The sequence below is a fragment of the Macrobrachium rosenbergii genome, chromosome 54 (genome assembly GCF_040412425.1).
Source record: "Macrobrachium rosenbergii isolate ZJJX-2024 chromosome 54, ASM4041242v1, whole genome shotgun sequence".
Classification (NCBI taxonomy): domain Eukaryota; kingdom Metazoa; phylum Arthropoda; class Malacostraca; order Decapoda; family Palaemonidae; genus Macrobrachium; species Macrobrachium rosenbergii.
The window spans coordinates 36,878,797-36,900,069 of NC_089794.1; the positions used below are offsets into that span (position 1 = coordinate 36,878,797).

Consider the following 21,273-nt stretch of genomic DNA (forward strand, 5'->3'; position numbering starts at 1 on the left):
CTATCTGAAAATTGATATACCAAATTTTCTTAATGCATTAAAATTACTCAACTTACAAGTACTGAGTAGTCTGGCTATAAACTGTCTAACAGACTGGATTTTCCAGTCTGGAATATGTCATGGCAACTTGAATCACATCTGGATACTCATGGTAATAATTTAATGTATATTATACTAGTCCATTTATTCATGTGCCCTTCTCTCTTTCCTATGAGGTTATAAATTATGAAATTATGGATTCATCTTTAAAAGCAGTTATTTTAGGAATGTTACTAAAATCATGAAGTCAAGATACTCACCAATCACAGATCATAACAAGGTTACAATACTGTATACACAATGGAATGGGACATCATCATCTCAATTAGCGTGTTAGGGTTTGTTAGACAATGAATAAAAGCCTGTTCTAACTCACAAGTGAATTCAATAAAATACGATGACAAATGAACTCTACTGTCTTCCTTCTTATCATGACATTTTTGGCACAAAGTCCAGAGTAAAAACAAGCCCTCAAGGCTCAACTTACATGGTTAATACTTACAACTCTGTAACATAGTATAGATCCAGACATGGGAGAGCACTGAGATTAGATTCTTACAAGAGTCTTCCTTTATGGGTTCTTAAGGCCCATTTAGGAGGCCATGGATTTCTCAGGCGAGGTCCCTAAGTCATCAGCAAGGCTCCAGAAACTATATGGATGTTCCCCAAGTTTGGCTGATGCTTTGAAAAATGACAAGATATCCCATGGCATGTGGCAATTCTGCTCAAGGTCCTTCAAGTCAGGCACAGGTCAGTTCTATGGGAAATGTGTTGCATCTGTATGAACACAACGATATTGTATAATACTGAAAATGTGTTTTACAAGTGATATATCTTGCAGGAAATTTATCTTTATTATTTCTATAAAAGAATAGTTTTATAAGGATAGAACCCTACTCACTACAGCTAACAAAAATGGCACGGCTTGGAGTACAATCTTACCACCATTGTTTTTATGATATCCTTTCTTAAAGAGGTAGACACAACAAAACTGAACACCTGGGAACGACTCACTTCTTCTTTATCCTTTCCGAGTACTTTCTTTCTCATACACTGAAGCAAAATGAGGCAATTTTGTGGCCTGTCTTACTAGCTTTCTCATTTCAATGAATAGCATAAAAACCCAAAGTATAGTGCATTAAAAAATTTACTAGAGAAACAATGCAAAGTCATTATTTCACAGTTACATTCAAGATACTTATGTCATCATATGGTTTGTCAGTTTTTGGATTGCATTTAACATTTGAAATATTCTGTACAACTTCCATTCCACGAGTTACACGACCAAAGACTGTGTGCTTGTTGTCCAACCAAGGCTGTAAAGAGACAAAATAAGCATTGAAATATTATCTTATTTAACATTTAATAATTATAAATTGTGTAAAAATACCTGATGATTCATATGTAAACAGGCTCATCAACAGTATGTTTATGTAGTTTTTGTAGTCTTAGAACTTGAAATTATAACAAACAATACACACATAAAATCAAGTCTAACAAACTTAATGGAAAAATTTTATCCTAAAACAAAAATATTTCCATCTGCTTCTACATACAGTGCCTTCACTCATGCTTCTCATAAATTTCTAGATATTTCACCTCACTATCAGAAATCAGCCTCAAATCAGTCCACAAAAAGTTCCCAAATACTAATGAAGAGAATTTGATCTTACTTTTCGGGTAACTGTGCTTCCCAACTCCATCTTTTTCTGCTATCCTTTACATTAGATGCATAAGCTTCCCTTATTATCAATGCAAGGAAAGTTCACATAGTCACAGCTTGGTCTACCCGACAAGTGACTTTGGCAGAGCCTGCTACCTGAGAAGTCAATTAACAGCTGCAGGCCATATAATGGCAAAACATAAAAGAGAATGACTGGGCTACTAAGAGATGACAAAATCCCAAGCCCCTCAAAACACTGATGCAAACACTTCTAATTTTGAATGGGTATGCTTCCAAACTGGCTATATACAGACTAATGCAACACCTCTACTAAATACCTGATGGGCAAGCAGTCCACACAAGTGATATAATGTTAACGCAATTTTTCTGTATGGAAAATGGAAGTTGATTAGCATACTGCCTTGCAGTATTGTTAAACTGCATATCCGTGACAAAGTGCCATCACCTAATGTACACAAAATATCTTATAACACTGAACAACAATACAAAGACTATGAGTGATATAAGAAATTAAAAATGTAGAATCAGAAGGTAAATACTTTACAGGATTAATTAGTCTACGCAAAACAAAAAGAAAGGGGGAAAAAAGAATACAGCTAAAACTGCATGAAAAATACAAAACAATTATAGTTCATGCTTAGAAACCATTAGTTCAGAAATGTGATTCATACTCACTAGAACTCGGAAATGTGATTCATACTCACTAGAACTCAACACAGATAATATAGGACAAATGGCAGATCTAATAAGACCACAAAATTTGTGACTTCTAATTTTCATCATACAAGGTATAAAGCAATTCTTCACAAATATGTGACAAATATGGGAAACCCATCACAGCCTGAATAATACACAGTGGATAGGAATGTATTCACCTATTTCACATAAAATACCTACTTTGCATATAAATTTGCCAGAAGTCAACCTCCATAATAGGGGATCACTATGTACAATTGATTATTGCCCAAAATTCATTTGAACATCACAGACAATTTGATATTCCTTACTGGTAGGTATCATTCAAAAGGTACACAAATAAATGCATGTAACAGAGCCTCAACCATGCCAACAGTTCTATCAACTCTTTGAGATTCTGATGATGACAAATGACACCATGAAAACTTCATCCCAACTGTTGCTTCCCTGGAGGAGGAGCCGAAACTATTTCAGTAGCTGCAATTGCCATTTTGGTAAAGAACATGATTTCTGTAACAGAGAAAGCCCTTCTCTTCATAAACAACTGAATAAAAGGTGAGGAAGACTTAGAAGAAGAAAACTTTTTCTGAAGCAATTTTGTGGCAGAGTACAACCTGTTCAGTGCTGACTTCGCTAGCTTAGGAGTCGGCAAAGATTCAGCCCTTGGCTCCAACCTGGCCATCCTAAGAGGCCAGGAGTCCTGGACTACCTGAGCCTCAGAAAAATCAGGAAATTTGGCTGTCGTGAGATGAAGTTTCTGTAAAGCAGAGGTGACCTGCTCTTCTTCCCCATCAGGTTCTAACTCAGGAAACTGTGGATCCACAGAAAATACAAGAGGCGCTGGGACAGCAGCAGCAGAACCCATACACCTTGCAGCATAAGACCTTCCCAGTCTTCAAAGACAAATTTAAACTTTGCAGCAAAAAATTGCTCCAATGAAGAGGAGTTGACTTCATCATGGTACCATAACATTATTGGTGTTAGAAACTGAGCGGTTGCCCCCCTATGAAAGGCAAGTTCCTAAATTAAAGATTTACTCAGTAGTAGGTGATAATGCTGAAAATACCCAAGTAGCCAAAGGTGAAAAACCTGGCTTCTGACCAGAATTACGGCCCACTGGGATTGTCTAACCTCTCTGGCAAAGAAGCCAAAAGCTGGCTTAGTGACATGGACCAAGAACACCTCAAAAAGGCCTGAGAAGGTCCTGGATCCTTATGAGGAGACAGATACAAGACCTGTCAAAATACAGGGGATCTTGCAGTTGAATGAGACCCCTGAAACCTCCCTGAACACCTATAAAAGGGCCTGAGGTACAAGACAAAGATCAAGATTTATGGTGTTTATAACAGCTACCTTAGCTTTGTTACCCTCTCAATTTAATCAACATGTTATGGGTTGGCCCCTTATGGCTACATAAACACCCTCCCTCTCAGTTAGCATTTTCCCTTCTGAAGGAACAAGGAAGTAGGATATACATAAACACCCTTTCCCCTCATCAGTTAGTGTTGTGATTCCTTAACCTATCTGAAGGTCCTCAACAAAGTACTCCCCCTTTTACAAGGTCTGTTTCTGTGTCCAGTTTTCTTCTTGCAGGCTTTTTAGACAGGACCTAATTTTGTCAGGTCCTCTTTTAAAAAGGGGGCACTGTCATTGGGTCTGCTATATATTTTCTTAATACAAGCCTATTCAGGTGCTGTTCTAAGCTCATGATCTTAGACGGTGACCACTTACATTATTTTCATTACATGAACTTAGAGGACCTTACTTATGTTCAGGGTAGAATTCTCCTAGTTTTCAACGTTTCTATTTAAGTCTTTAATAGCATAAGAATGAGGTTTATTTCTCTGTTACTATTTTCACCGGGTTCCAGAAAAAGGATTTTGACAAAGGAAAAATCTATTTCTGAGAGGGCCCCATGTCACCCGGTGACCCACCCCTGTTTTTCATTCTCTCCCTCCCTTGATAAACTTCATTCTAGTGAGGTGGGTGCTAATGGATTATTTGCCTTGTAGTCCGCGAGTATGCATCTATGGGACTCACATTGGGAATTTCCGTGTTTTTGTAAACTGTTATTTCATTTAGCTTTCTCTGGTATCTAGCAACGGAATTGACCTAGAAATAAGTGCTGAATGGACTATTTCACCAGGTGACACGGGCCCCTCTCCAGAAATAGATTTTCTCCTTAATGTCTGATATGATTTCTGTATATGTAATCATTATTTACAGTATATATCTATTCATAATTAAACTGTCAAGGCTAACTGAATTGACCTAGACTATGCTTTATGCCTAGGGTCAGTTATACAGAACACTCTTGGGTGTGATAACTCTGGTTAAAAGGCTCTCTACTGCATTACAAAGCTCTATACTTTATTACAAAGTACTTCAAAGAGATTGTTGAGTCACATTTCTAGACCCACAGGGTTTTCCCCAAAGATTTGTTCTTTAATGAGAGGTGCAAACTGGAGCAAAGCACAGCTGAAGAAATTGGACAGCTGTGTGAATAAAGACTCAAGGGAATGGATATAAGTAAAAAAATCAGAAAGCAATGTAGCTGGGATCAAAGAGATATTTTGAAGAAATTTTAGTGGTCTTTAGCATGCTGTACAAGGCACAGTGTAGGCTGTATGCCATTTGGGAGGAACTGATTACATAGTAAGTCACAAACAGTAATATGTAGGATTTAAAAAATTATTAATTTACATACTGTGGGAACAACAGTGATGAAGAATTGTGACCCGTTGGTATTGGGACCTGCATTGGCCATACTGACGGTATATGGTCGATCATGTCTTAGTGATGGATGGAACTCGTCTTCAAATTCTCCTCCCCAGATGCTCTCTCCACCAACTCCAGTGCCTATGAGAGAAACAATACATTTAATGATCAGTGAAAAAATGTCCTACCTAATATGCAAAATTAAAATTTGCAAAAACTGAAACATAATAACTGATGCTTGGAAGTCAAACTGCATCACTGCCATTTATATCAACAACTGAAATACATATCAAAGTTAAAATCAAAGCAGTCCTTTGAGAACATGACATATGGGATCTTGAAAAACAGACCTGTAATATTAACTTGAATTTCCACAATAGTACTGTACATGAAATGGGTTTATGCAATTTTGTCTTAATAATTTATCTATTGCTCAACAAGATCAAAAGCACAATATGCAACCACTCATGAAATTTCTCAATTCAACATAATTTCTGTCTGCCATTTCAAATGGTTTTCAAATCTACAGACATCCTGAAATGCTGGAAACAAATCTGGAAAATGAATTACAAAACTAAGAATTTTAAACCAAAGGTACGATAACATGACTTACATAATTTCTAAGGAAATCTCGAGCTGTGTGAATACTATCTTGCATTTTCCCTTAACAAAGTGGAGTACTTCTCAATACACAGAAATTATTTGTAATCTCATTCTGAATTCCAGAACAGCAATCTATAACCACAGAGAAGTATACCTGAAAAAAACTAAGAAGTTCTTTCTAAGTTTATTAACTTACCAAGAGGATCTCCAGTTTGAATCATAAACTGTTTAATAACACGATGATACAAATGTCCATTGTAGTAGCCATTCTTTGCATGGACACAGAAATTCTCCACGGTCTTGGGACATTCCTTTGGGAAGAGCTTCAGTGTAATATCTCCCAGGGATGTGTGAATGATGGCAGTCTCATAGAGTCTCTGCCCACCTGAAAATTATAATTTCATAAAATTTACAATGATAATAATGGACACATGAACATACACAGCACTCTGGAATCTGGCATCCTAATACCAGCTGACTGATATCACAGATTACATTTTACCAAATAAAACTGTACAATGTTAGATAAATCCTTAAATCCTTGCATGGCCTAAACCCCACTACAAATGCAGTCTACTCCAACACACACAAAGCAATAAGCAGATGGCAACCCTAGGAACATATCTACACCCCACCCCATTTCAAGTTATCTATATCTTGCACATCTTAACACAAAATCTGGACTGACGACAACGACAAGTATATCGAAAGAATCTGAGCTAATGTTGGTGTCCCTCAAGGATTAGTAGTGGGTTCTTCATTGTTTATCACAGCACTATAAGGGATGAACCCAAAAGAGAGGGCAAATATAAAGACCGCGAAAACTAGTAACCACCACATATCCTAAGGAGGTGTCCAAGGGCTTGTAGGCAACAACCTGATACATCAACAAATATATGCAGATGATCTGGTGATAATAAAAATAAAGGAAGCAGTAATCTTGAAAATGCTTACAAGACAGTGTGAAACAGAAAAGAGCAGACTGAAAATCAACGTAGAGAAAACAAGGTTAGCGACCAGAAACAGAGCAAAACACAAAGTTCAGTCCAGAAAATGGCCACAAAGTTCATTCCAGAAAATGGCTATGTGGATGCTGAGGAAGAGCTGAAAGTGAGAATGCAGTACAGCATACTATAAGATGAGTGTAAAAGGACTCCCTCATGTAAACAGAGTAAGAACTTTTTGATGTCCAAAATATATCAGAAGAATTATGTTACATGGAGGGCAAGACCTTGAAGGATTTAGAACAATACCAGTATCTTGGTGACATACTGTATTGCCAATCTAGTAAAAATAGGACAATACATGACACAGTAGCAGCAGCTTGGCTAAAATGAAAAGAGATTACTGGACCATTTGTAAACAAGGATATCACATCAGTAAACTGATCTATACCTTTAAGATGCATACATAAACCCCTAATTTTCTAAACAGCAAAAATCAAGGGCACAAATATTGTTATACATGATATAATTTGTGTGAAATTTCTGGGCCTTGTAGTAAAGACACCAACGCTGACATTAATCATTTTGAGATTTACTTTCACATCCTAAAAAATTTATTCATAAAGAGAAAAGAGCTAAACAACAAAGGTGACGTTGCTGCAACAACAACAAAAATAATACTCTAATAATAATAATAATATTATAAGTATTATGGAGTAGATAAACAAGATCACTGATTTACATTTCTAAACTTTCTTTTGGCTTTGATGAAGGATCTGTTCTTGAAGAAAAGGTGAAAATTGAAACAAAGTAAAAAAAAAAAAAAGATGGACAGCTAGGTGATAACAGACCAAAGAAATCAGATTAAAAATAAAACTGATGTAGCTGAGGACTAAAGGATCCTACTCAATAAAAACCTTTTGTAGAATTTTGTGTGCCTAGCAAAGAAAACTTAGTAATACACTCTTATCCCTACCTCCTTGTTCAGTTGCAGCAATAATGTCTTCTTTAGATGGCTTCTCATTAAACACATCACGATCAGTGTCTACACTCTTGGTATCTGTTGCATCTCTTCTGGTAAAGAGGTAGAAACGATTTTTTCTGAATGCTGTTGCAACTAGAGTGGGGTCAGCTTTCACGGAATCTAAGGCTGGGTTATCCGAGGCTTCCATTTCCATTGTGATGGTGCCTTTGTTCTTCTTCACTTTTCCCTGAAATAAAACAGCATAAAACATGATCTCCTTTCTAACTGCAAAACACAATAAAATATGAAACACATACAGTATAAACAAACTTTAACCATGATTAAAATACAATGTGTACAATACAATGTGAAATATACAAGACTTTTCTGTTATAAATCAACCCTGTAAGTGCCTTTAAAATAACAAACAAACTGTGATAGCACTGTGACAACAAAGTCTTATGGTTTCTCTTTCTTATTCTGTTATAAATCAACCCTGCAAGTGCCCTTAAAATAACAAACAAATTGTGATAACACTCTGACAACAAAATCTTATGGTTTCTCTTTCTTATGGTATTATCAAAGGTACCGCAACCACTTACAGTCACTAACACATATCTTACCTGGAATAAGGCAAGATTCAATATTCTTAAATTTTCGGGCTTGCCAATTGTCCGCACAAGGCGATTGGTAAACAAATTAACAACTTTCACACCCAGCATAGTGGCATAGAGAAGAAAATGACCACTCTCATCATAAACCAGGTTGCACACTCCCAATGCACCACCTTTCTCAACGTCTCTCTCCACAGCCATTCTGTAGCAATAAAAATATTTAATTATTAATTGGATCCTGTGATAGCTCATCATTTTATTTTATTCTAATTTGGAAAAAAGAAAACTACAGTACCTGCATCAAAAGTTATTTACTGACCTTCGTCCAAACTCCATGTTAGGTATTTGCTGTTTCTTCTGTTGCAACTCTACGTAATGCTGTAAGCTCTCGTCAAACACTCTGGTTAACTTGCCCGTCAAAAATTTAAAGACACGAACCTGCATGGAAACAACTTACATAATTAAAATATAGTCATTAAAAACTTACATTGTGTCAGTCTACCAGCTAAGAGAGCCATTTCTTTTTTTTTTAACTGTACACTTAAGAGGATAAAACACATTAACCTCTTGTAGAGAGTCAATAAGAAAGTTTTACACATTTCATCATAAAGGAATTGCATATGATGAGAGAAGAAATGGAAAAAATAGAGGAATTCTTTTTTACCTCAGTCTTGGTAAAAGACACCTCTAGTTAAAATATTCTTACCACTGACTTAAGACAGAAACCAACCACTCAAGAGTGAAATTTAGTAAAAGTACAGCCAACAGGTTCAATACCATTTGTCAATCCTACAGCAACAGCTTAAAAACTATTGCTGTTCGGTGATGTTAAGAGTCCAGACTGCTCATCAATAGTACTGTAAAACTATATTGGTCTCGCATCATTTCAGGTTTTGACTGTTAAATTAATTTTGCTTCTATAACACTGCAAAAGGAGAAATATGAAATGGCATAAAAAAATACTAGTCAGCAAACTGAAAAATATACAATCTTTTTGTAATAGTTCAGGTTATATCATTTACTGAAAAATTATGTTAATTTTTTACATGACAGAAGCAACTGAGAAAAGACAATAAGCCTTCTTAGCAACAAAAAGAGATGATATCGAGAAACCATATATTTTCTGCCCCTGATAGCAAGGTACCATGTATAAAAACTAACCAACAGTGACTGACACTTAACTGGGACAATTTGATTATGGTCAAAATGAGGTCTTAAAAAAAATAAACTCCTCAGGCTGAACTGTATAACAAGAAAGTTAAAAATATCTTCAAACACTTCATTACATTTAAAAGGATATCAATGATGAATAAGTAATACTTATTAATACAAACAAGTGACTGCTGACCTCTGATTTGACCTCTTTCAGAAAATATTAGTTACCTTCTTTTATTGACAGTTATAATTTTTTTGTGTGTGATAAAATGCTATTTTTTGGTTTTATGTTGATGGTGAATAATTGAATTTTAATTTGGTTCTTTGAAAATGTAAAAAAAAAAGTTATATCAATAAATCAATATATTGGAGTTAACCAAGAACAGTAATGTTTTCACTTTCAGTAAATATTTTCTAAAACATAATGGAGATTTATGAATTCTTTTGCACTAACGAAAAATTACAATATATTTTCTTTCAGATGATATACATATATCTCTAGTATGTAAGTTGTTGCATAAAAAACATGTGATGAAAAATAAGGAAGGGTAAAATATTAGCATGATTTTTTATTTCTGGACTGGTAAAACAATATTTCTCTTTAAATGGCCCCTACTTGTATGGGAAACAGAATTAAACTATTTCACAATCTAATCTTTTCCTCCAACTTTCTATGGATGACAGAATCTCAATGGGTGAAAACTGTATAATGCCTTTTAGTATCAATGGAATTTAAGGTTGGTAAGACTTTCCTCAGTATCCAGCACTGACTTGCAAATTTCCTCTTGTAGTCAAAAGAAAAGTGTTGTTTACAATCAATAGAAAAAACTAGAAAAAGATAAGGATAACTGGGTCTTAAACTTATCTTCTCTTTCAGTATTTTCATTACTGAATGAATGTACATATAATAATGGGGGCAGTTACTCCTGACACAAGTCGAAAGGTATCTAAAACCTTTAAAACCTGGTGGTTACACCACTGCAACCCATACATCAGATTACTGTTAACATGTGAATACAAAAAAGGTTGGAGGGTACTCTAAATTTATGGTCTATGACAGAACTGAACTTGCCTAAACTCAAGTTTCATAAACTAATACATGGATCATACTCATGAATTTAAGTGAACACGAAACTCCCCTTTTAAGCCTGATATCAAAAGACAAATTAAACATAGCATATCATATTTAAGAGTCTGAGATTTGATTAAATTTGATTTGGGTGAAATTATCACTAACAACTAAAAACTAATAAATAATTAAGGAATTTCTAGGACAAACACCTATGTGTATGAGGATGCACTGTACTTTCAAAGTTGACCTACCTTTTTATCTGCACCAAGGGTAGCAAACTGGGATCCTTGAGGCGAAATTGCTAAACATCTTGGGAATGTTTTATTTTTCACAAATTCAAACAAATCGGTATCTAGTTTAGATTCGAAGCTGACACAAGTGGCTGTCTGATAATCATTCTTCGTTCCAGACCAGTACTCAATCATACCAATCTCATCAACCGAAATTATAACATCATAGGCCACATTGTACTGAAAAAAATAAATACCATATATAAATTTGTATCAAAATCCTCCAACTACTGAATAAATTGGCATAACAACTAAAAATATGCATAAAAAAGAGATATGATCTGCTGAGCAGTTTTACTATATCTCTAGGTCTTGAAGGAAGTCCTCAATATGTATTAATAAATGCAACATGGCTCTCTTCAAACCATAACGTTATTAATCACATAAATGATACCACATGTTAATGACGATATCACAAGGATCTGAAACTGTCATACTGCTGATATCATCCTTTACATCTCACATCCATGATGTCATCCTTAGGTTACGGTAGATAAAAATCTGAAATACCAGATCTGATGGTTCTACTTGAAAATTTTAAATCACAAGTCCTGAGCACTGACCATCAACTTAATGACTAACTAGTGTAGTATACTGACTCAAATTACTGTATAATTCTCATATGAATTTTTCTACTATGATTCTCACCAACGTTTTCTGTCATATTTAAAACCTTGTGCAAGAACACTCCATGCCAAAACCCCAATTCCCCAAATACCCTGGACCATTTTAACAAATGACAGACCAGTATTAATTACAGTACTTTAAACCACATAACTAATAATTAATAGTAATCTAAGAGACCTCTAGCTTATGACAGGTGCACCAAGAAGGTTTTAGCTAAGTTGTCTCATCACTTTTCGTTAAATATCCTCTCTAATAAGGTACAGTATTCTCAAATCTATAACATTTATCCCATGAAGAGCCAAATTCATGATGGTCCATGAAAACTTTGCCTACAACCGTACTGGAAATTTTAGGAATCCTAAATACTGAACAAAATTGAAGTCAGTATCAGGTGATAAAACTTGGATGTTAAAATACAGCCTTTGCTGACTGCTTCAGAATTTATTTTTTTCAGTGAACAAATTAGGATATTTTCTAAAGAGCCACAAAAAAGGGAGTATGCATTCATTTTTAACAGTGTAGTAAAAACTACCTAAGTGTATTTGAATATGGAAAAGGGATAAGACTTTTATGGAATGTCTCAAGTCAAGTAAAGAACAAGAAAGAGCAAAACAATCTCACGGAAGACAACAGGTCAGGTGCAGAAACAATAAAGAGTTACACTGAGAGACTTTGGATTGGAAGAGATTACAGTAAATGAATTATGAATGAACTGTGAATTATGGGCTAAAAATATTTTCTGCCATTTAGCACTAATTGGACAGAAAGGTGAGAGAGATCCTGAAAATAAATGATATGAAGTATGAGATCTAAAGGTGAAACTAGGACAAGACGCCCTCCCCCACAAAGCTGTACTACGAAATAATAGTTAAAGAGGTTGGCAGCAAGAGAGAAGACAGGAAGCAGGAAGAGATTTAAAGTAAAAGGCCACAAAGTGGGTGCAGTCAGGGACTGAAGAATTTCTGCAAATTCCCTTTAGTAATGTCTACAGTGCACTGGCATTAGCCCCTTCTGGAGGAAAAGATGAAATGAACAGGAGTCTTTATAGATGTACTCGAGGAGCAAACCTTAAATTATTAGGGAAGAGGCAATTAAAAGGAAAAAAACATATTAGCACTAGGGGCTAAGTTTTCCCTGGGACAAATCAATTCTTACATAAGGCAATGTTCACCTAAAGATATTTAAAGCTATGTCAGACATCAATGATGTGCTGTAAAAGAAGATACTTACTCATTACATGTACTATCTCATTATTCATGAATGTTGACTGAACAATCTGTTACTCAAACAACAAAAAAAGGCAAGATCTTTTTTGTAAAACTAAAAAAATAAAGTAAACAAACAAGTAATATACAGCAAAGAAGTTATTTTAATTCAGCTAACCAGACACCCGAGTAACAACTCTTGGTAATCACTCACAAGGTTAGTCAGAAAGATTTGTTACAAAGTGCAAGGTGAAACTTTAAGGTAAAAAACAGCTACTTAGAAAGAGACCAAATGGAATGGGAAAACAAGAGGGAAAGTGAGGTATTTTAGAACAAAGGATGCTGCAAAGAGCATCCTACCCTTCACATTCATATCAGTAAATCACTTATGGGCTGCTCGATGAGCAAGAACCTGTTCTGGCAGAAAGCCAGCTTAAACATAAACAACAAACATACAAAGAACACTGCACTGAGCCACTTAAGGTACATTGCAAAATATATTCCATTTTGAGTTGTAAAATGTAAATACTGTACATATTACAAAAGAGCATAAAATCTCACTGATTTTGTATTTAAAAACAATTAAAAATATGCTATAAATTGAATGTCAATCAATGCCATATATTTAACCTATTTCTTTACCTTGATAATTGTAACTGGCTTGGTGTGTAGTGAATCAAGCACATGTAATGCTTCATTTGTCCCATGGCCGTCAAAAATATAAATCTTTGGAGATTCTGAATCCGACACAGCAACCGTATGCAACGGATCAGAAACAGGGTGAATCCATTCAGCAGTGTTAGGTACAAAATGTAATTTCATCATGTTTATCATATCTGTAAAAAGATTGAAACATACATCAGCTATTACTTAAAAGGTATCTAATTTGCGCACTATTCTCCATACCCAGAAAACTTATGAAACAGGGCATTGAGTTACAAAAAGTAATTCTTAATGATATTTCAAAATGCACACACAAATATACTTTATGTAGATTTCCCTCTTGCAAATGAATACATAACAACCAATAGAAATTATGTCGTCAATAATATACAGAATAACATTAAAACAAAATAATGATCTTACCAAAATTTTCAACATCGAACACCTTGAGCGATTTATCATTGGATATTGAAACAAGTCTGGTACCAGAGGTATTTGCTGCCAGGTGCTGCACGTTCGCCATGTGTGCTCGAAAGTGTTTCACAAATTCCACTCCTTCCTCCTGTTTCTTCCAGAATTTTATATGCCCATCACAGCTCCCAGTAATAACAAAGTCTGTTCTGCTGGGAAAATGTTCATATACTGGCATACAAGGTAAGCACAACTATAACATCGTATTTCTCTATCTTACACGAAAATAATGCACAAGACTGTACAATTAATTTGTATCAAGTGTTTCTTTGACACAAGATCAAGAATGAATAAGGTTAAATGAATTACAAAATATGCTAAAAATAAATTCACTTTGATGCTATTCATGAAAAGTTTTGTTTATAATATTATGCGAACAGCATTTGATGTAAATCACAATACAATAGTAATATTACTGAAGCTAATACTATAGTGTACTTTCATAGACCTATGTTTACATATATCACATGAAAATAGTAATACAGTCGACCCCTGCCTATTCACGGTTGCGGATTTGCGGACTCACCTATTCGCGGATTTCTCTATGGAACATATATACACATTATTCGCAGAAAATTCGCCTATTTGCAGTATTTTTCATAGAGAAACATTCACAAGTTACTGTATTTTCATATGATTTTTGTGACTAAATGCACTTTTTGTGATAAATCTATTAAAATATTCAGGTATAAGCAATTTTAGATGATTTTTTGGTGTTTTGAACTATCAAAACAGGCAGTTATAAGCATTTTTAGAGGGGTTTCAAGTATTCACAGATTTTAGCTATTCACAGGGGTAGTGGTACGCATCCCCTGTGAATACTGGGGGTTGACTGTAACTACAAATGCCTTGGAACTACATATATAATAGTAACATGCTTTAATTTAGTAGCATATTGCTACAATATGAGAGTAAATGAAAAATTCTGTTCAAATGAAAAAGCTGGGAATTAATTATATACTGTACATTAATACAGTAGAAAGTTGCAAAAATAGAACTTTCTAAGGTGCTGTCCAAAAGATTTTGGAGTACTGCAAAATCTTTTTCAGTGAGTTTACTAACTTATCAACAAATATGAACAAAAATATGCATTTTACACTGACAGCATACAACACTTTAAATTCCACAAGGTCAGAGTCATGTATATGGATAAATACTTTGATAACAGACAAATAATAAGTGAATAAGAAATGTACCATACATTACAGTACTTATATATCAAATTTGGTGTATTTGTCACAAGAAACATCATTTTTCTGCACATGAAGCCTTTGCCACTAGACTATACTGCAGCTTATTACTTCGCCAGTTTACTACACTAATACTGTAACATGTTTGCTGAAAAATGCTCATACTTTTAAAAATAATGTTTATAAAGGAATATAACTCATTAACGAAAAACAGAGAAACATTTTCTGTACTCTTGTTGCAGCCATTTGGGATACTAATCTTTAATATGAACAGTTATAGCACAAATTTTGTCAATTCCTACCAAGGTTTATGAGCAATAAACTCCATTAGGGAAATGAGATGGAAATAACAAGACAGCAATGATCATAAATAACAACCCAACAGCATAATGTTGCAGAAAGTCTGGACTGGAGTCCTATCTATTGCCACTGGAAGTATCATACTTTTTGCTTCTGCATATATGAGTAATCACACTTTAACAGGAAAGACAAAGCAAGATAACTATACTGTATCATAAAATAATAAAAAGAAACAACTCACTTGGTAACCACTACATGTGTGACAGTGTCACGGTGCATGTAACTCTTCTCATAATACTCGGCACAAGGCATATTGTCCAGGTACATTTGCTCATATTCCAACACTGGAAAAAAATGAGTTAGTAATTCGACTATGAGTGATTAAAAAATTAAATAAGATAAATAAAGTCATTCAAGAGTAAATAATGATCCAAATTATTTGGTATTACACTGAATTAATTGGAAATCTACATTATAACATTTATTACTGCCATAAGACAAAACACTGAAAACTGAGCAGTTTTGTATACAAACATTAACAAAAATCTACACAATTACAAAGCACATAAATCCAGAATGCACAGAAAGACTGGGCTGTTAGTATGCAGGCCAAGAATGAGGAAACCACTGAATTCTATACTATGAAACTGTGTGGTAGCTAAACCTTGGACCCTATCCTTACTTGCAGCCAAAGATCCAACCTCACTCATATTGGGTTCAAAATTCACTAAAAAGGTCCATGCTTCATGAAAATATCCTTGCAATTATACTCATCACCTCTGCAAGCATTAGATGCTATATCAGGGTCTTTGTCAACAGAGTTCGAGAAAACAATAATATTGCACAAGTCCCACTAATGAACTGACTAACCATCCCCAGCCTTTTCAAGACCTGCTTGCTTATGCACCCATATTAAAAAATGATCAGGGGAAAAAATCCTTACCTTTAATCTTTTTAGGTTTGGGCTCTACTACTGCTTCCTCAGGTTTTGGTCCTATCCATCCATCATCATCACTACTCTCCTCTTCCTCCTCTTCTATTTTTCTCTTGGCCTCTGATTCACTCATTATTTCATATGATAATGATATGAAATATTCTACAACAAAGAGAAAAAGGACCAATTAATTGCATGAATTATAAGCACATCAAAGATTAATTGTGAAGCATTACTTAATACTGACATAAAATAATCTTACCCATATAAATTTGGGAAAAGCAAAACTGCCCTGCAAAATATATTTATTGAAATAATAGGAATAAATATAGAACCAATATTAACAGCTACAGAAAAGATGTTCAAAGAAGCTACCGGGGCGACAAAGAAGAAACTCTACACTCTTGTTGTAGATGTGAGAGAGAAGGTGAAAAAGAAAGAGAAAGAGAACACCTAAAAATCACTGGCCATTGTCAGTAACTTTATCAAATCATTACTGAACTTGCCAGTAGTGGTACTATTTACAACCCTGGCTGGTAGTCAGTTCCAAAAAAACAAAATGTTGCAAGTAAAGCAATCATGCATCTGGTGAAGAACATCTATCATTCCTGTTTCAATCTGTTGGATCTGGTTTGGTTACCACACAAATGTATATAGAGACCTTTAGCCTACAATATTTATACCTCTGAGCACTGAAAATGTTCCCATCAACTGACTTGTTAAATGGTGCTTTTCTATAGCGTGCAAACTGAGATGTTCTACCCTCCTTTGTTGGTACTGTTTCCAACCTTCCTATGTTCTAGGCCTAATAAGTGCATTATAATCATAGTGTCTATTGATGATACTGCTTCTAATCTTCCTATGTCCTAGGTCTGACAGGTAAATTATACTTACACTTGGTTAGTATAGTGTCTATTTTTCTAAAAGCATGATGTTTAATGATTCCTAGTATTTTCTTGTCATTCTTTACAACTTCTATACACTGCTTGGAAGGTTGTAAGGCATCAGTGATAGTAACTCTTTGATCTTCCTCTTCATTACATCTCTGTCTACGTGCCAAGAACGTTATTAATGGCACACTTGCTTTTTACCTAAGCGAATGGCATCAGCCATCTTACTGATCATTCACTTTTTTGCATATGTTCGACTGCAGTATCATTATCAACATAAATAAAAAGGTCTAGATGTGCACAAGGAACTTACGTATGAGTGTGAGTAGCAAACAATAATAAAACAACCTAGATGAACCATTATAAAACATAATTATATACTCCAAAATTAGGAAACAATTCTCAAACATTAGAGAAGAAAGTGAAACTGTAAGAGGAAAGGAAATAAAAAATTCAGCAAGCAAATCATGACTAAGAAGTGAAATTTTAAAAGGAAAAGAAATTAATTATTCAGTAAGCAAACCATGAGCAAGCAGTGGAAAAATGTAAAGAAAATGATAAAGAGCAGTTGTGGTGTAGCAAAGCATTTACAGTAATTCTAAAAGTAGTTAAAAACTAGACCTTGGCAGTGGTTTTCACCACAGACCATACCTCAGCTAAGGTGCTCCAACACCACATATTTAATAAACATTATCATTTGTGATATGAATCATTTACAGTACAGTATAGGTGATCAGAAAATATAATGTGGCTCTAACTACAGTAGTTTGCTACAAAGTTTGTAATGTATTCAGATTTAACAGAAAAAAATAATCAGTATTAAAACTAGTCCATGATAACATTATCAATAACATTGTAAATGATTTGAATATAAGTCATGAAACTTCAACGACTGAAAGTAGTGACCATCTGGGGTCAGGTTAAGTTAGGAGGGGGTGTTATGTTTTCCAAAAAGGGACTCAGGCTCCCCATTTTTTACTCATTTTCATTATCTCACTCCCAGGTCTGGTTAGATAGAAAGGTTACGTTACTGCCTATACTTTTTTTCTATTAAGACACGGATGTTGTAATGAGTTAACCATGTATTTAGGACAATAGTTAATCAAAGTTATGACAGAATCACACCAAAAACTATAAAAAAACCATATTTCACCTAGTTTAGAGCTTCTAGTGTGATCATAAATATATCTCCAGCAGCAAAAATGCAACTTGAAAAATATTTTAATTTAATAAGTTTAGCACTATATGTAAACACGTATTAATTTCCATATCATACCATTACCTCAGTAACTAACCTGTACAATTGTGTGGGAAAATAAACAAGAAAATTTGGTGAAACTGACAAAATAGACAGAACAAGAAAATACAGAAATTATGTCAATTATTATGGGCAACTACCTGTAGTAAAAACAACATATTAAGCTAGGCTGGTAGCACAGATTCACTAAGGCCAATAAAAATAATGACACATTAGCTAAATCAACAATAATTCCTTGGACACTAAGCAAAAAAAGCAAACAGACTACTGTAGTCTAGCTAGGAAAAGTCTATGGCAGGGTGCCTAACTTATGCCAAGCTAGCCTAACCCTTGGTCAAAAGGTTATATTTTACTTTAAACTGTTATTATATTTTGGACTTGAAAATATAATTTTCCTCTTTTAATCTGTGCTTTAAAAATTTCTGACATTCATTTTGCAAGCAAACAAGTACTTTTACTTAGTGGACCCAACCCTTAGGTATCCTATAATTCAGGGGGCCACAGTGGGGGGAAAACACTAAACAAGTGAAATATAAGGATGTTAATCCCATTGATAGTTCTCAATCAGAATAAGTTAAGTGTATGGAATATTTTCAAACTACTATGCACTAGGGTAAGGACCTCATACCCGAGGTTAGGTTAGGCTAGGTGTGTTTGTTTAGGTCATTTGCTAACCAAACAAGCATCAGGAATATAACAAACACATATTAAAACAAAGGAAAATTATATTTTTAAGTCCAAAAAATGATAAAGGTTTTTTAATATAAAATTTGTCATCTACAAAAGATATCAAAGGCTATACAAGGTTTCTGACCACCTGGACTAACAATCAATGCAAATGACCATAAAAACATGGGTGGGAAGTTTTCAGAACAATGGAGGCAGGGTCAAACACCACCTCCAAGTGAAAGCGTAGTCCATGTTTCCGATATTCAAGTGTTACTTAACGGGTCCTGACCAAGTAAGGGCACGGTGCCCTAGGTGAGAAAATGGGCCAAAACCTAACTTGTCCTAGAATGCCATATCCTGACCTAACCAGACCTTACCTTCCATACTTGACCTAGCTCATAGGGATGGGGGAGAGGGAGCCCAAAGTAACACTTAACATCAAGCACATGGACTGGCCTAGGCTATCCCTTTGTGGCAGTAGCCTAGGTTCAAATTACCAACACCTACCTCTGCCTGACTACTAAGTTATGCAAACCACCCCTTAAATGTGCTAAGCACATAGTAAGGTGGACCAAAAACATAGGAAAATTATTTTCAAGTTCAAAACCTGTCTAGGGCCTAATCTAAAGTAAAATTTTACAAGTTGCAAAAGGTAACGAGGGCTTTACGAGGTTCTTGACCATCTAGCCTAGACTGCCAATAAATGAAAATGGTCATAAAAACACAGGTTAGGAGGGTAGCCAGTTTTCAGAACAACAGGAGCAGGCTCTAACACTACCTCCGAGCGGAAGCTTAGTCCAAGTCCATGTTTTTGATATTAATAGTTAAGCTACTTGAGGGGGGGGGAGTCACGACCATGTCAGGGCACGGCGTCCTAAGTTAGGTTAGGAAGGTCAGGTGCCAAGACATGGCATTCTGGAGAAGGTTATGTAGGTTTTTTCATCAGCGTAACCTGTATCCGTCGTTCTCCACATAAGCTAGCCTAGTTTAGACTTCTTGTAGCCTAAGCTTATCATAATCTCTACCCTGGGCCGAATTGTAGGGCAACCAGCCTTTAGGACTACGCTTAAATACTGTTGTTTTCTATGCTATTTCATTAGTGGTCTACGCTAATCCATTTCATTAACTAAACTTACCGTAAATTAGACGTCAATAATAGCCTATTTTCTTAAAATTGTTCTAAAGACGTAAGCGTGACCTAGGCCAGGATGTAGCGGTCACAATTGTTATTGTTTATGTTGTTAGCTGCTTCTTCTTCTTGCTTCGCTGGTGTTCTTTGTGTTAAATTATATATATATATATATATATGTATATATATATATATATATATATATATATATATATATATATATATATATATATATATATATATATATACACACACACACACTTTCGTTTGATATTCTTATCTACTTCAGGGAAGAATGAATATAATTCGAGCTATGCAAGTACTGTATTTCTGCATCATACGAGCCATGTTTTGAATTCATGTCCATAACATGAGGATAAAAATTGTAATTTTACATTGAAAAGCATGTAAATTGAATATTCTCAAATTATTTTCTATTGTTAGATTAGTTTTCTTGACTGAGGCAATATGAAGATTTGATCGAAAGTACTCATAACCACTGTTTTTTTTTTCTTACAATAAATTTAGTATTATTATTTATCTATAGATTTATGTTATAACCTGATATAAAGAAATAACATTAAATAAGTGTCACAAATAAAGAGAGAGAGAGAGAGAGAGAGAGAGAGAGAGAGAGAGAGAGAGAGAGAGAGAGAGAGAGAGAGAGAATTTTGTAGACGTCTGAAAGACAAAATATCTGGTAAATGATGAAAATAAATCCGCCGAGATCTAAAAATAATGAGGTGAAACGTACAATTATAAAATACTGACCAATAATAACACGTAAAAATACGCCGAAGTTTCTTAGGTGCAATCAAGTTTTTTGTAAAGCCACTACAGCATATAATCAAGGCCACCGAAAATAGATCTACCTTTCACTCGTCTCGGTATAATGCTGAATGAGCCGCGGCCCATGAAACTTTAACCACAGCCCGATGGTGGCCTATCCTACATCGTTGCCAGATGCACGATTATGACTAACTTTAACTTTAAATGAAATAAAAACTACTGAGGCTAGAGGGTTGCAATTTGGTATGTTTGGTGATTGGAGGGTGGATGATCAACATATCAACTTGCAGCCCTTTAGCCTCAGCAGTTTTTAAGATCTGAGGGCGGACAGAAAAAGTGCGGGCGGACAGACAAAGCCGGCACAATAGT

At 34.9% G+C, this 21,273-nt stretch overlaps 1 protein-coding gene across 2 annotated transcripts; it reads right to left on the bottom strand.

Moving 5' to 3' along the window:
• Positions 1-879: 879 nt before the first annotated feature.
• Positions 880-20,259, bottom strand: LOC136834981 (peptidylprolyl isomerase domain and WD repeat-containing protein 1). Of its 2 annotated transcripts, none has more exons than XM_067097965.1 (12): positions 20,123-20,259; positions 16,179-16,331; positions 15,477-15,579; positions 13,698-13,894; positions 13,254-13,447; positions 10,741-10,959; positions 8,582-8,700; positions 8,272-8,464; positions 7,661-7,895; positions 5,937-6,125; positions 5,127-5,278; positions 880-1,355 (listed from the first exon to the last, which is right to left on the bottom strand). In XM_067097965.1, the coding sequence occupies exons 2-12, from the start codon at positions 16,300-16,302 to the stop codon at positions 1,212-1,214; spliced, it is 1,869 nt and encodes a 622-aa protein (XP_066954066.1). In that variant the 5' UTR covers positions 16,303-16,331; positions 20,123-20,259; the 3' UTR covers positions 880-1,211. The 2 variants fall into 2 exon arrangements, with proteins under 2 accessions (XP_066954066.1, XP_066954065.1); XM_067097964.1 differs by having other exon boundaries at positions 13,698-13,897.
• Positions 20,260-21,273: the final 1,014 nt, after the last annotated feature.